The sequence below is a fragment of the Lottia gigantea genome (genome assembly GCF_000327385.1).
Source record: "Lottia gigantea unplaced genomic scaffold LOTGIsca_99, whole genome shotgun sequence".
Classification (NCBI taxonomy): domain Eukaryota; kingdom Metazoa; phylum Mollusca; class Gastropoda; family Lottiidae; genus Lottia; species Lottia gigantea.
The window spans coordinates 551,299-566,496 of record NW_008711185.1 but is presented as its reverse complement, the minus strand read 5'-3'; the positions used below and the strand labels follow the sequence as shown (position 1 = coordinate 566,496).

Genomic DNA, 15,198 nt, shown 5'->3' with positions numbered 1-15,198 from the left:
TGTACTATTAATTGTACTCCGTACCGGTAATCAAAGGTTATTGTCAGTATAGGGCTTTATCTAACTTGAATCAGACAACAATTAATAAACCAATCCTTATCTAATCTGGCTTTCTAAAAATAGATTTTATCAGTTAATTTTAGCTTCATTATAATTATCAAAGATATTTTTCATCCTTTTATATCTACAATATCTATATTTTTGATAACTTGTTACTATATATAGAATTTTATCAAATCGAGATTACTTATTGGTTGATACGGATAGATTACAGATCTTATAACTAGACGATATACTGCCACGTTTTTTCTGCAATGGTTTACTTATTATATAAAGAGCAAACACTGTGAACTTTGTCATTGTGGGTGGGATTTAAACCACAAAACTGTCAATCAAATGATAATAGTCTTCTACAAGACGCGTGTTCACCTAGATCCCAATAAGTGGCGGCGCCAGCCTGTTAAGACTTGCGGTTTCTGACACACATTTCTGTAAATTTGTTAAAAATGAAGTGCCCCCCCCCCCCCTCCTGTAGCCGCTATTGATCATTATTAATTGACTGTGAAATATAAACCATTGTAAACATTGTCAAATCAATGAAAAAGTTCATCATGTCTGAAAATGATCAGATATATTTCTATATAGATCATAATATTCATTACTAACAGATTCTAAATTTTATTCTTAAATATACTTTATACTGTATAAGAGGTTTCTAAAACGACAAAATCAAATCAAATCTCACAACTCATCCGCTTGTTCGATGTATTATGACTTTCTAGCCAGATGTCGGGTTTTGGCTTTTGACTTCAAACTTCATTTAGTAAATTTTATATTCGTTATTGCGATTTTCTGGACAAATATTACAAATGTTTTTTCTTGCATCTTGGCTGATTTGTTTGGTAACGCATAATTAATAATAAAATCTTATTGTATCTCATGATGTTGACCTATATAATAGTGGCGGGTGTCGCGCGCGAAGCAGACAATGATTACTCATTTCGGAACACCTGATGGTTTTGATTCACGGAATTGTCTTGCTTGTACGAATTTTAATCCAGTGGCGGAGCCAGGTTTACGTCCGAGGAGGAGGGGGGGGGGGCGAACTGTCTGGGATTGCTCGAATTTCTAACCTAGTTGCCCAAAAAACTTGCTTTCGGGGCTGCGAGGGGGCGGCTGACCCTCTGCCCCCCCCCTGGGCTCCGCCAGTGTTTTTATTCCTCATAAATGAAATTCAAAGGGGGATATTCTCAAAACGAAAACAGATAAGTGACTAGATGACTCACAGGATACTTTAGGGGCGTGAGATTTTTTGTAGAAACTGGAGCATCGAAGTTATTCACAATATATCAAGCTATCACGAATTTCCTCTCATACCTTGACTGTAACCGTCATCATTCTTGTATCACGGATTACAGCGATTTAATTCGAATGAACACAAGGGAATACAGCCCATCAGGACCTTCGACAGAAAGGCTGTCTACAATTTTTGTCGCGACCTCTGATTGGCTGTATTCAATCGTATAATCCATTCAAATTAATGTGATTCAAAAAGGGTGATTAATACAGTCAATGTATAAGACGGAGCTCGTAACAGCTTGACGTTGTGAAGATTGTTTTGTGATAGTAGTAGTAGGCGTATTAATAAGGTCAAAAACATGATCATGTCATAATCAAAAGAATTTATTATTATAATAAGTCTGCTATATGGTCATGATGTTCCAATTAAATCACGCGAGATCGTCACAGATATCTATTTATAGCCATATAGCCAAGTCACAGTAGTGAACACGGAGTTGAGCAATGGGTTCAAGTTAAAATGTTACAGAGAAGATGTTAAGACCTGGGGCCGGTTTCCCAAAGTTTTAAAGTACATAATGAATGTATCTTTATCAAATTGCGAAATTATACATAAACACACGTGATTCGAAGTGCACGATTGTATACTTAAATACTTAAATAAAGAAACGGACTCCACGATTTGACTTGGGGATGTTTTTTCAAATGGAATTTAGATGTTATTTATAATTTTCTAAAGGATTTCCATAAACCAATCATTGTTATTGTGAAATTTGTCTGTTGGCACTTGACGAAAATGTTTTTCCGAAACTTCAATAAAGGTTAAACTTGTTCTTAAAGTACACAGCAAAAATATGTCAGCACACACTTTACCTAACTAGTATAATTATATTAAAGTGGATTTCTCATTTTTCTACACCTTTTTCAAAATTTCAGAATAACCAAACTTTTATATCAGAATCTGGGAGTTGATGCATTTTAAAGTTAAAGATCTTATTGAAGATTAAAGACAATAGAAAAATAACAGCAAATCATTGACTTCCAATTTAAGCTTATAGAGTCATTTACACTACTAGTTGGTTGGTTGGTTGACAAGTTAACGTTTGCTTCTAGCGGATGCTGATATTGCAAACTTGGTAGTTGTTGATAGTCGTAGTAGTTGGTTGAAGTGGATGATTCTGTGCTGTTGGTTTGGTAGTTGATAGTTCGTAAGATAGGGTAAGGTCGAACGCCATGTAGTTGAAACTCGGCCCTAAGCGGTATTCCGTTAGCTTCTTTCTTCTTCATTCTTCCAAACTCGTTGTGATCATCGTAATTCTTGTTGATTGGAAGTCGAATGGTAGTCGTTGGTTGAGTTTGGTTAGATTAACACTTAAAAACTTGCCTGTGAAGCTTTTTAGATAGCTTCAGCGGTGTCTCTGAATCCCCAGGTCGATTTAAGTAATGAGCTGATTAAAATTAGGTTGGTAGGTATAGTTTCTATTGCCTCTTCATGTGCGACACACCGTAGAACCAACTAGAATCGTCCCCCGCACTTTATAATTACTAATTTGTAAAATCATTGTTGCGATACAACAGAGCACTAGACTGATATAAAGTAGATAACAAAAATATGTCATTCTCACTAGAATTCCACAAAACCGTTTGCGAACAAATCATCAGATTGGTTAAATGATATTGATAACGTGAAGGCTTCAAGTCAAAATTATTCACTTCCACAGACTTGCCAATATGATAATTCTTTCACTAGCAAAAATATGACTTCCTGACGCATAATTAGAAACCTTAGATGAAAATCAGATTCAGACTATGTTTTATTCAAACTATATTATACAATAAGATACAATTTAAAAGAGAGAGATGCGCCATTTTGGGGAGTTGGTTTTAATCTTGAATATACGTAAATAATCTTCCATGTTCAAACAAAAAATTTTACTCACTATTGCTATATGTCTTTTCTCTATACCACAGAGTATCTTAAATTGACGAGTCGTCATTTTAACATTCAAACGCAGATAATTCTGGACACACATGGATTTGAAGGCTAAAATTTTAACGGTGAGCTGTGAACACTATTACTGATTAGTTCAGCTAAAGAATTCCAGTTTCTGAAACATAAGTATGATTGGTCAAAAAAATGGCGCATCTGTCCCTTTAAAGAATACTATTTGCGCTAGCGTTCAACATCTGCATACTTCAGAGGCATGAAGAAATTAGGAACTTGTTTTTGCAAAACAAAACTACACGCCAAGGCTAATGGCCTCATTTTGATAAGTCATCCCAGATTTATAACCTCTTACAAAAACTTGTCCGAATAAAATCAAGATGTACTTTTAGTCAGAATTGATAACACAATTTCGAGAGGTTTATAACACAACATAATTCGACTTTAATTGGACAGAAATTAAAATGTGGGCGGGATCTTATTTAAATATTCTATATATACCCCGATCAGAGCAAATACTAATTCAATTATTACATTTTCGGTTGCTTTCGTTCGTTTCAAAATCAATATATCCAGATTGAAAATGTTATTCTTAATTGTACTTTCGATTGCCGCAGTTATTCTGTATAGGTAAGTTTGAAAATTTTCCTTATTTTTTATTATTATTTTTTTTTTTTTGCAAGTGATTTGCAAGAGTATTTAATGACTTTTTTTTTCAGCTAAATAACAATTAATTATGAATTTCATTGGTATTTATTTTCTTCAGGAAATTGAAATCCAAATACCGATTATTAGATGAACTTAATATAAACCACCCTAAGCCTGTACCTTTATTTGGAAATGTTGGTGAATTTAAAGACAAAGTAAGCAAATTATTATGGAATATTTCAAATCATTACACAAAAATTCTAAAACTAAATACGTTATTTATTCTATACGTTTTAAACTAATTCAATTTATTATTCTAATTCTAACGCTATTGTTGTTTAATTAAATTAATTAAAAAAGGTAGCACATGCAGCTAAATTAAAATCATATTTCCACAAGAAATTTCATTAAATGCAAAAATGATATTTTCAAATGAAATCAAATGTAAAAATTATATTTTCAAATGAATTCAAATGTAAAAATTATATTTTCAAATGAATTCAAATGTAAAAATTATATTTTAAAACGAATTTAAATGCGAAAATTATATTTTTCAACGAAAATAAACTTAATTTCGCACCAAAAATAAGAACGAATGTGGAAAACTATACAATTTAATTTTTTATTTTCAGTGTCCACTTGATGTATTTAAAGCATGGAGAAACGTATATGGCAAAGTTTTTGGGTACGTACCTTTTCAATGTTACAGAAATAACAATGCTATTTCACATTCGTACTAGCAAAGAATTGTAGAAAGTTTTACAATGTTAATTTTAAAGAATATGATATATAAATCTGTTCCACTCTATGACTCTGTGCGACTCTGTTTTCAAAAAAAGTTTAGATACCTTGCTTGTCAATTCTATTTTCATTCATTCATTCATTCATATTTTTTTTACTAGTATCAGATAGTATGCCTTCAATATTTTCCCATATCGTAATTTTAAAATTTCACAAATTAAAATAAAACATGATGTTACTCACAACTGTACGTTTCCATTCACTTCAACATATCGACAGATGTAATTCGAAAAATTATACATGTAATAATTTTTTAGTACAATCAGAGTGAGACCAGTATGTCACATCACGATGTTCGATAGTGCGAAGCCTTCAGTAACAACATATCTTAGATTTCATTCTAATAAATGTTCATCATTTTTCATTTAATGTATTGTGCATTATGTTTAAAAAGAAAAATCATGTGTATCGGGAACACTTTTAGCATCTATTTGCACCATTTCAATTTTCAATCAGACGTCTGTGAATCTTGCAATTCCACTAAACGCAAATAGACGCTAACAGTGTCCTCGATACACATAGAATTAAAACACCTCTTTAAAATCGTTTTAATTTATTAATCTAATTTAATTTATTGTTTTAATTTCAGATTTTATGAAGGTTTGCGGCCCAGTATTGTAGTATGTGATCCTGTACTTATTCAACAAATTTTGGTCAAACAATTTGACAAATTTCAGAGCAGACCAGTAAGTATACTAACAATTAAAACTATTATCAGTTTTCCTTTAAACATTTTATCATAGTGTGCATACATTTAGATACCCAGATAAGATAGCATTCGGAAATCTCTTGGATATTTGGAATAACAACGTTATCAGGAAACGAAACAAGGAAAGTTATTCTCAGTTATAGTTTGTATTAGTCATTTCGTGAGCAGAATATCAGTGTATGCTAAAACTGATGGCGGTAGATGATTCGAGATCTAAATGATTTTATATTCCATCATATTTCACATTGTATAGGTCTAGTTTAATTTGTCGCATGAGTTGATCCCTGCATGAGAGACAGGTAAAACAAATGACGACAACTTAAAAGCACGTACGCAATGAATTTTGCCATAATGAAGTCATTTGAATGTTACATATTCTGAAGTATATTTAGCCTTTAAAGGGATTCCTAAGTTCGTATGTGTATCGTTGACATTGATAGCATCAATTTGCACCATTTCAATTTTCAAACAAACATTTGTGATTCTTAGAATTCCACTCAAATTAAGTGTTTGATGACGTCACTAATAGTGAAAATATGCTTATAAATCTGACATAAAATTGGGATGGTGTAAACTGATGCTTTCAGTGTCCTCGATACACATAAAACATTTTACAAAACCCCTTTAAATTGAAATATTATATCTTGTAGCTATGTACACCGTTCCAGAACAGGTATGAAGAATTGGGTATATTAAATACTCACGGTGAATTATGGAAACAGCAAAGACATGTTGTAGCTACCTGTTTCAATACAACATCCATGAATCAGGTAACGTACCACTTATGTTCAAACACTTCATAAAACCGATTGATAACATCTTATCACCCCATTAAAGGGGAAAATGCATACCATGACGATATAGAAACAGTTAAGGCCACCATCTGAAATACAAAAATAGATTTGCTTTGGGAGTTGATGAAAACGAAGAAAAATTGTCAGGACATAAATTCTAATTTGCAACTCTCATTTTGATTTCCATCTGTCATGGGCGGATTAAAACCACTGGACAATTGGTCAAATATTTCAGACTTGTATTCAATCAGTAGAATATCGACTTTCGGATCGCCTGTGAGGAAACACTTTACTACTGTTGTTTCTTCGGTTTGTAAGAGTCTGTCTGTCATGTGGACACCAGAAATCAATGCCAAAAGGGAATGAAAATGTTCATTTTCCAATTGTTTCAGATGATCCAAAAGATGATTTTCAAATCAAACAACCTTGTTGAAAAACTCGGCAAGGAATCAACCGCCTCGCCTGATGGTTTTGAGATCGCAGAATTACTGGATAGACATATGCTAGATATATTCGCCTACTCTGCCTTTGATTACGACAGTGACAGTTTGAATAATACCGAAGAGATCATGTATAAATATATGGTGGAATTCAGTAAAGTTGCTAACACTGAAAACCCTGTACCTGGTATTGCTAGTAAGTATAAAATATTGCATTCCCATTGAAACTCTTTTTAACAGAATTGGGCTAATTTCACGCCCTATACCTGTCTGTTCCTGATTGAGTTAATCAACATCAAACTCCATGCAGTGTGTCATGTGGGCAATTTTTCAGAGCAGGAGTTCTATTTTCAACTGTCGACGGATCTTTAACTTGCACTGCCTGTAAGACGTGGGATCTTTGTTTACCTAAACGACTATGCTAGATGCCTTTTCCATGTTTATTAACAGAAGGAAATAGAATTATTAGTGTTTAATGATTTAGTATTTATGACATATTCACACGAACACAAACAACTCCTCCCAGTTTGATACCTAACGTATGTTTTTTAAGACAAATCGTTATAGAAAATATTGACACTCGACACTTGACACAAAACCCATCTCACGATTTCTTCAGAGATATGACCTTGGATTTGAATTTCTATGTCAGAATTCACATCGGTAAAAGTCATTTATTTTTGTTTATGTCCACTTTTTCAACCCCAAAAACATTGGTTGTGCACGGTTTTTTTAAAAGATTGATCTCGCAAATTCATATATACAATTTAAAAAATTCTCTTTATTTTCAGGATTGTTTCCAGCGCTCACACCATTATGTCAATATCTTGCTGGTGGTAAATTCCGAGATGCTCACGAAACACAACTTAAGCAATTAACCCAGTTAGTGGAAAAAGAACGTACAGAGGTATGCAATTTAACTTTTCTGATTATTCAATAATTAAAGGGATTGAAATGGGGTTCTCTTAATTTTAGTGTGTATCGGAGACACTAATAGCATCTAATCACATCTACAAGATAAAAAAAAATAGCATCTAATCACTAATTGCAAAATATTGCCCAGGTATTTGCAATTAGTGACGTCATATACACTTAGTTTTAGTGAATCACAGACGTCTGATTGAAAACTGGAATGGTGCAACTTAATGCTATCAGTGTCCCCCATAGATCTACACATAAAATATTTATAAGACCTCTTTCAATCCCTTTTACATGAGTTTCAACAATATAGCCACATCGTCAAACAAGATTTCTAACAGAGTAAGTCTACAACTTGCAACCTGATCTTGGAAAAATTTTTTTTATCTTATCAACCACACGTCATCATCTTATCGATGTCTAAGACTCAAAAGCGTCTTTTGCATCAACGAACTCCCACCTATTTTAATACTAACTATTGCTATCGGCACGATCTCTTCTTATCTGTTTTACAGTTACTTAACGATGAATCCAATGAAAAACCAAATATTATCAGAAAACTGTTGAGGACCACAGCGTCTTGTAAAGATGAAAACAATAACACATGTAAAAGATATCTGTCAAATGAAGAAGTGCTGGCACAACTAACATCAATGGTTACTGGAGGTCTTGACGCAGCAGCTGCGGTAACTTCATTCCTGGTATACTGTCTGGCTATGTATCCAGATATTCAGCACAAAGTCCAGGATGAAATGAAAGAAGTTTTTCAGAATGATGTAAGTATGACCAATCTTGTAGGATTTAACTCCATTCGGGAATTCTGGATTCGGAACATGATGGACATCGAATTACATTGGTTAGTCTTTTCAATTGAGTCGGCATTATGCCGTGCAATGGTCAAGTTTTTACTAACCACAAATTTTCTGGCGTTTCTTATATGCGAGCTTTAGTATTTACGAACTTTTCTGTTTTTTTTTTACCTCATAATAAATTTCCGTTTTAATCTTCTTTAAGGACGAAATCACATTGGACAAGCTCTCCAGTTTACCTTATCTTGATATGGTACTCAATGAGACACAAAGGTTTTATCCTGTAACCCCGGGGGTAGCTAGATATTGTACTGAAGATGTCACTATTGATGGTATACAATTCAAACAAGGAATGCCAATCAAAATTATGACCTGTGTTATGAACCAAGACAAAGAAATATTTCCAGAACCAGACAAATTTATTCCTGAAAGGTAAGTTCCAGGAAACCTATCTTCAAAAATACTATGAAATATGTCTAATTCCTTGACTCAAGTAAGTAAATGTAGCGATATGATTGTACCTACTGAAGCCTAACTTTCTACAGTCTTACTATGCCGAGGGGTCTGATTGGCGGTACTTGCTAGCGTAGAATCTTATCAAATTGCTGCATCCCGAGTTACAAGAAAAGGGTCTCATGAAGTCAAAGTATAAGACGCAGTTCGTAATGGCACGGCATTGTGAAGAATATAGGTGCAGAAACCATGTATTTTTCAGAAGTTTCTGTTCTTTTTAAATTTATCGATGGATCTTTAACGTGCAAAGAGTTCACAATGGCTTAGGAAGTTTTCCCAATAAAGGATGCCTTTTCAATGTATTGAATTAAATATCACTGTCTCTGTTATTTCAGATTCTCTAAACAAGAAAGTGAAAAGCGACATCCGATGTCTTGGTTACCGTTTGGTGCTGGTCCTAAAATGTGTGTTGGTGTTAAATTAGGTTTATTAAAATGTAAATTAACAGTAGTTCAGATATTAAGAAATTATCACATAGAAACATCATCAGAAACAGAGGTAAGATATGATATCTTTCATTAAAGGGAATTCTAAAAAAGGGAATGTGTATGGGGACACTAATAGCATCAATTTGCACCATTATAATTTTCAATCAGACTGTGGTTCCTGCATAACTAAAACTAATCGCAAAACATGCGGATATCACATAAGGTCTTCTCGATTAGTAACGTCATCAAACACTTAGTTCTAGTGGAAGACGTCTGACTGAAAATTAGAATTGTGCAAATTCATGCTCCCAGTGTACACATAAAATACTTTAAACGGAAACGAAAATTCGTCAAAATATATGTAAAATGAAATAAGTTGCTATAAGTTGGTATTGTTTATATCCCTATTTTTGGAAATTCATTTATTTTTACTATTTATCCCCACGGGGAAAACTTTGTCACGAGGAATTATTGGACATTCTAAGCCAGTGATAGCATCTCAAAGATCTTATCTGTTATTATAAATTTTGATAACAAATTATCATTCAGTAAAATAATAATATATTATATAACATCCTCTTATTTTTTCCAGATTCCAATTAAAACCAAGTTGCATCCAATATTAGCGCCAAAAAATGGAGTTCACATCAAATTAGTACCTAGAATATCAAAGTATTAATAATAAAGTGATTAATGAGCAGGAATCTCAAAGTGTGTGTGCAATAAACTAACTAAATGAACAATATTCGATCTGTACGATTAAATAATTGAGACCCTCATTTCATTTTTCATTCGAGTGCGATCATTTCGAGCTTATTTTGAGTTATAACTGTCATTAAATTCACATGATTAGTTATATTTGTACCATGTCGAGCTTATAACTTCATTGTTTTTACCTCATAAGTTATATTTGTACCATTTCGAGCTTATAACTTCATTGTTTTTACCTCATAAGTTTTATTTGTACCATTTCGAGCTTATAACTTCATTGTTTTCACCTCATAAGTTTTATTTGTACCATTTCGAGCTTATAACTTCATTGTTTTTACCTCATAAGTTATATTTGTACCATTTCGAGCTTATAACTATCATTATATTCACTTCATAAGTTATATTTGTACCATTTCCAGCTTATAACTATCATTATATTCACTTCATAAGTTATATTTTTACTATTTTGAGCTTATAACTATCATTATATTCACTTCATAAGTTAATGTTGTACCATTTCGAGTTTATAACTTCGTTGTTTTTACCTCATAAGTTATATTTGTACTATTTCGAGCTTATAACTATCATTATATTCACTTCATAAGTTAATTTTGTACCATTTCGAGCTTATAACTTTGTTGTTTTTACCTCATAAGTTATATTTGTACTATTTCGAGCTTATAAATTTAATTGTTTTCACCTCATAACATATGTTTATCATTGTTGTAAGAAATATAAGAATCTCAGAAGACTCCAAAGTAAATAAATACTATGCTATTTTTAAAATGGTCTCTTTTTGTGGGTTCTGAATTGCATATCACCAGGAATGTTCTTATTTTAGTGCATAAAGCAGTATAATATGTTTTAGGACATTATTTTGAGTTATCAAGAAAACGACCAAAATGAATGAAATCCAAAATGAATGATATGCAATACAAGTCATTAATTCAGTGAGTGTCAATAGCAAAACAGAGAATGATCACTAGTTTCGTTTCGTGGTTGTAAATTCTGCAATCTATTTTGTTAGTCTGCATGACAAATATTGCTTCTCGGAATACACATTTTGCTCGCGTCACAAAATCTCAGTGTTGGAGAGAGCGGAAATTTGAATGGTTGGCAGTATCAATGGGGTGAAAGTTCAAAAGGACCGCCGTTAGACCTTAACTGAAGTGGCTAAATTGAAAATAAAGGATAATATTAAAACAAAGTTTGGTCTAATCATAATAAGACTGGATTATCATTTTATTATAATTCATAAATAAAATTTTACAACTCTAGGCCTATAATAAGTGTATTAAGGATAGTTTGAATTGTGCTTTATGAACAAGGAAAGCAATTATTTAGATGGTATGCCCCTTTAACCATTATCCTGAATTACAAAATAATACTGCTGGCAAAAGTTCCGACGAACCTTTGATCCCAAGTATTAGACTGCAAGGTGACAGGGGTCAATAGTCCACAAATCCCTTTCAAAAATATGGATTAGGAGATATTTATGGCTTGATCGGGTTAATCCATTGAAAGCTGTGCCAATAAACTAATCTATGTAGAATAAACCTCTTTTAGTGGATTCGAACCTGAATTTTAATTTTCAGAAAAACAATTTAGTGATTGAAAACAATGTTTCTTGTTTCAACAATCCCCCAATCAATGATCTTCACAACGAATTTCTTCTTACACCTTGACTGCAATAGACACTTTTCTTGTATCAAGGAATTGAGCGATCTGATTGGATTGTGCGCGACTGATTGGCTCTGATTTATACTTACGTACTAAAGTACTAAACAATACAGAAATATATATATATACATACATGGTATTTTCATAAATATAGATGAAATCTAATAATAAAACTCAAAAATGATGATTATATTTTAGCAAGCTCTATGTTTGCAAACCAAATTCAAAAGGGATACGAGAGTGCTCTGTCCTGAATTCTTCAATTGTTGTAGTTTGAACAATGTTTTTCGTCTATTCTGTGTATGCAAAGAACTAAGGATGTCATAGAGATCAAACGATATAGTTTGCAAACGTGGAGCTATATCTCGAACCCCGAACATCAATTCTGTATGTCTCCTCCGTTCATATTCCAAAATAACAAAACAAAATTCAGAAGCAAAATTCAGTTCCACGATAAGATCTACAATATCAGCGAATAATTTGTATACTAACAATTTTTGATATACAGAATTCTTGTGATCCCACCAAAGTATCTTTGATCGAGCCCTACTAACGAGTCTATGCATGTATTTAATGTGTTTTGGATCTCGCATTTTTCGACTCTTTACAGCACGTACGTAGTATTGGTCACCGACCGTAAAGTCTCCAAGTATATCTGTAACGATTTGTAGGTGCGTTCCCTCAGTTGGTTCCATCTTATAGCACCAATATCTATCATTTGGGTGTTTTTCCTCAGGTGTTAAACAAGACCAGCAGAAATCTTGCCCACAATGAGCGCACACCATAAAGGGAGAACGAGATTTACTGACCAGAAATTTATGACAAGTTGGACAATTTTTGCCTGGTTGTGTTTTGTTGTGCTCAAAATAAGATTTAGTACGCATTCCAGAAGAATCTATCTTTCTACTATATTGTTCATATTGATCACACGTTGCTGGCCAGTGACCTTCCATACCACAAGTCAAACATACCACAGCACCACAATGACAAACACCAACATTGTGTTTTAAAATCGCTCTAACCGTTAGACCACATTGAATATTTGGACATTTGGTATCAAAAGCACATCTTTTAGCAAGTTGCTCCATCTTCCACAATTGTATATGATGAATATTTGCTAAGGTCAGCATAGATGCATAATCTACAACCTCTTCACAATCTGGACAATTGATTTTGTCTTTTCTCTGAAGCAGTTCCAAGTGTAAATGTTCTTTCCAGCATGTATTGCAAAAACAATGACCACATTCTTGTAAATATGTTGCGGCTATATCCGCAAGACCTTTCAAACAAATGCCACAGAACTTGACAGCACCGTCTAAAACCATCTCATGATTTTCGAGGTTTTCGTTCGTATTAGAGACCAAATGTTTACTATTATTCTTGCTTTGTTCGTTCATCACATCATTAAGGTCTTGGTCGTTGGTCTCTTTTACAGTGATTGGGAAAATTGTTTTGAATTCTAAACTCAGGCGAGCTTTAAGATGAAGCTTCTCTTTATCGATGAACGTCTCTGGTAGAAGAAATCCTTCTATGTATTTGAGGGTCCGAAAATAAACGTCTTCCAAGTCAATGACCATCATGTCGTACATGGTATCAATACGAACGATCGTCTGCTTGTTGGGAATATTGATATTGACCTCATACACATCATGAAGAGTATCGTAGATGCCTACAAAACTGAAAACTAAATATGAAGACAAGTCAAGCTTTTGCCAAACGACCTTCTTGAAAAACACCGATTTTTTCAAGGTCAATATGACGTCATTTTGTATATCAATACAAAATTTTCTTGGACGACATTTTGGAAAGGAAACCTTGTCCTGAAATCTACAATTTAAATGTTCAGTAGAGACGTCTTCTTTAGGTAGGACAACTCTCACGGGAACAAAATTGGTATCTTCATTATTTTCAGAATCCATTGATACAATACGTTCTGGGCAATCATCGATAAATCCCTCGTCAGGGAGATTGTCATCAGACGAACTCTCATTACCATCTTCTATAAAGAAAAGTTTCACTGGCATAGATGTTTTTCTTTTAGCACCACGGTGTCTTCGCCTTGGGGACCGACTCGTTCTAGTCCTAGATTTGTGGCATAAATAATCATAGACCAAAACGGTTGGTTTGTATGAGCCATCGGAAGCAACTCTTGTATTGAAGCGCAACTCATCCTCCTGTTCTTCATCTAAAACCAAAATATGCTCATCCAAATTCACAATGCGCTTTTTGCATTTAGGAATTTTAGATTTCGATGCCGTATCACTTAGTGATACCCATGGTTTGCCCCTGCTTTTATACTTAGCTATTGTAGGATCCGAATAGATATTCGAGCTATTGATATCAGCTGGATAAACCGCCCTATACAATAAATTATTTGTCGAATCGTCTGCTAGGTCATGGTTACCTCCCATCGTCATTTGTCCACATTCGCTTGATGAATCCGTCAGTTTCGATGTTCTGTTCACATTAATGACACTTCCATAATTCAAATATTTCTTTTTGGTCGGAATCAACTGACGAATGCGTCCTTCATTACTGAAAAATCCCAAACAGTTATTTAATCCTTTTATGCAGTGTAGTTCCACTAAAACCACACTACAATCTAAACTTTCCAAGCTCTTTCCAAGTTGTCCTTTGATAATTTCTGGTAGGTTCCACCGACGCTTTTTATTCAGAGAATAACAAACATTGAAGGAATCCAGAAATTTCATCCCCTGGTCATCAAAGCACTCAGCATGAGAGCTAGATCCAACCATTTCGATAGTAGAATTCTTGGAATATTGCTCCAGATACCCACAATTAGTGAGTCGTAACGTGTTCCCAGAACGAATTACACCTTTGTAGCGTTTGAAAACCATTTTTGAAAAGTCCCGTTGAGAGGCAATTATATTTAGTTTACAGTTGAGTATTTATTTACTGTATGACTACCTGTTATCAGTATAATTATTGCGCAACGGACAGTATTATAAACATAAACATGATGCAATCAAATAAAAAGCTATGTTATATCTTGTGACATATTGCACATTACTTGGAATATAGCAAAACCAATATGAACTTTCATCCATCTATTAATATGAATCTGAATGGACAAATGGCCAAACTTAAAGGAATACTACCATTTAGAATCGATATAAAATTTAAAGTCTCAAACTTGGGCAACAAGAGTATACATTCATCAGTGAAAACTGCATTGATGAACAAAGGCTCATTTTGGCCAAGTTTTAAGGGAAAAAAATTAAATTTTCGATCATCCTAATAGAAGAGGAGGTATACATTTAAAGGGTTTTCTTTATCAGCGTACATTGAGCCTGAGGATTTCAAACAGCAGGATTGGACCCATTTTAAGTAAAGTTTGAAGCAGGCTTCGAATTCATAAAAATCGTTCCGTTTATATCTGATTCTAAATTAAAGTTCCGGACTACAAGTAGGTGATTAGTTAGGCGACCGTTTTTACATAATTATATTGTGTTAATAACCCTTTTAGACGTATTCTAAAAATA

General features: G+C 33.5%; 2 protein-coding genes across 2 annotated transcripts; one reads left to right on the top strand and one right to left on the bottom strand.

Annotated features, from left to right (window-relative positions):
- Positions 1-3,827: 3,827 nt before the first annotated feature.
- Positions 3,828-9,983, top strand: LOTGIDRAFT_170488 (hypothetical protein; the record flags this gene model as incomplete). Its single annotated transcript, XM_009069143.1, has 11 exons — positions 3,828-3,874; positions 4,011-4,107; positions 4,525-4,577; positions 5,283-5,379; positions 6,053-6,172; positions 6,589-6,832; positions 7,428-7,543; positions 8,070-8,330; positions 8,569-8,795; positions 9,212-9,374; positions 9,897-9,983. The coding sequence occupies 11 exons, from the start codon at positions 3,828-3,830 to the stop codon at positions 9,981-9,983; spliced, it is 1,512 nt and encodes a 503-aa protein (XP_009067391.1).
- A 1,906-nt stretch (positions 9,984-11,889) lies between these two features.
- On the bottom strand, positions 11,890-14,553 carry LOTGIDRAFT_170487 (hypothetical protein; the record flags this gene model as incomplete). The annotated part of the gene is made up of 1 exon (XM_009069142.1): positions 11,890-14,553. The coding sequence occupies one exon, from the start codon at positions 14,551-14,553 to the stop codon at positions 11,890-11,892; it is 2,664 nt and encodes an 887-aa protein (XP_009067390.1).
- Between the last annotated feature and the right edge of the window lie 645 nt (positions 14,554-15,198).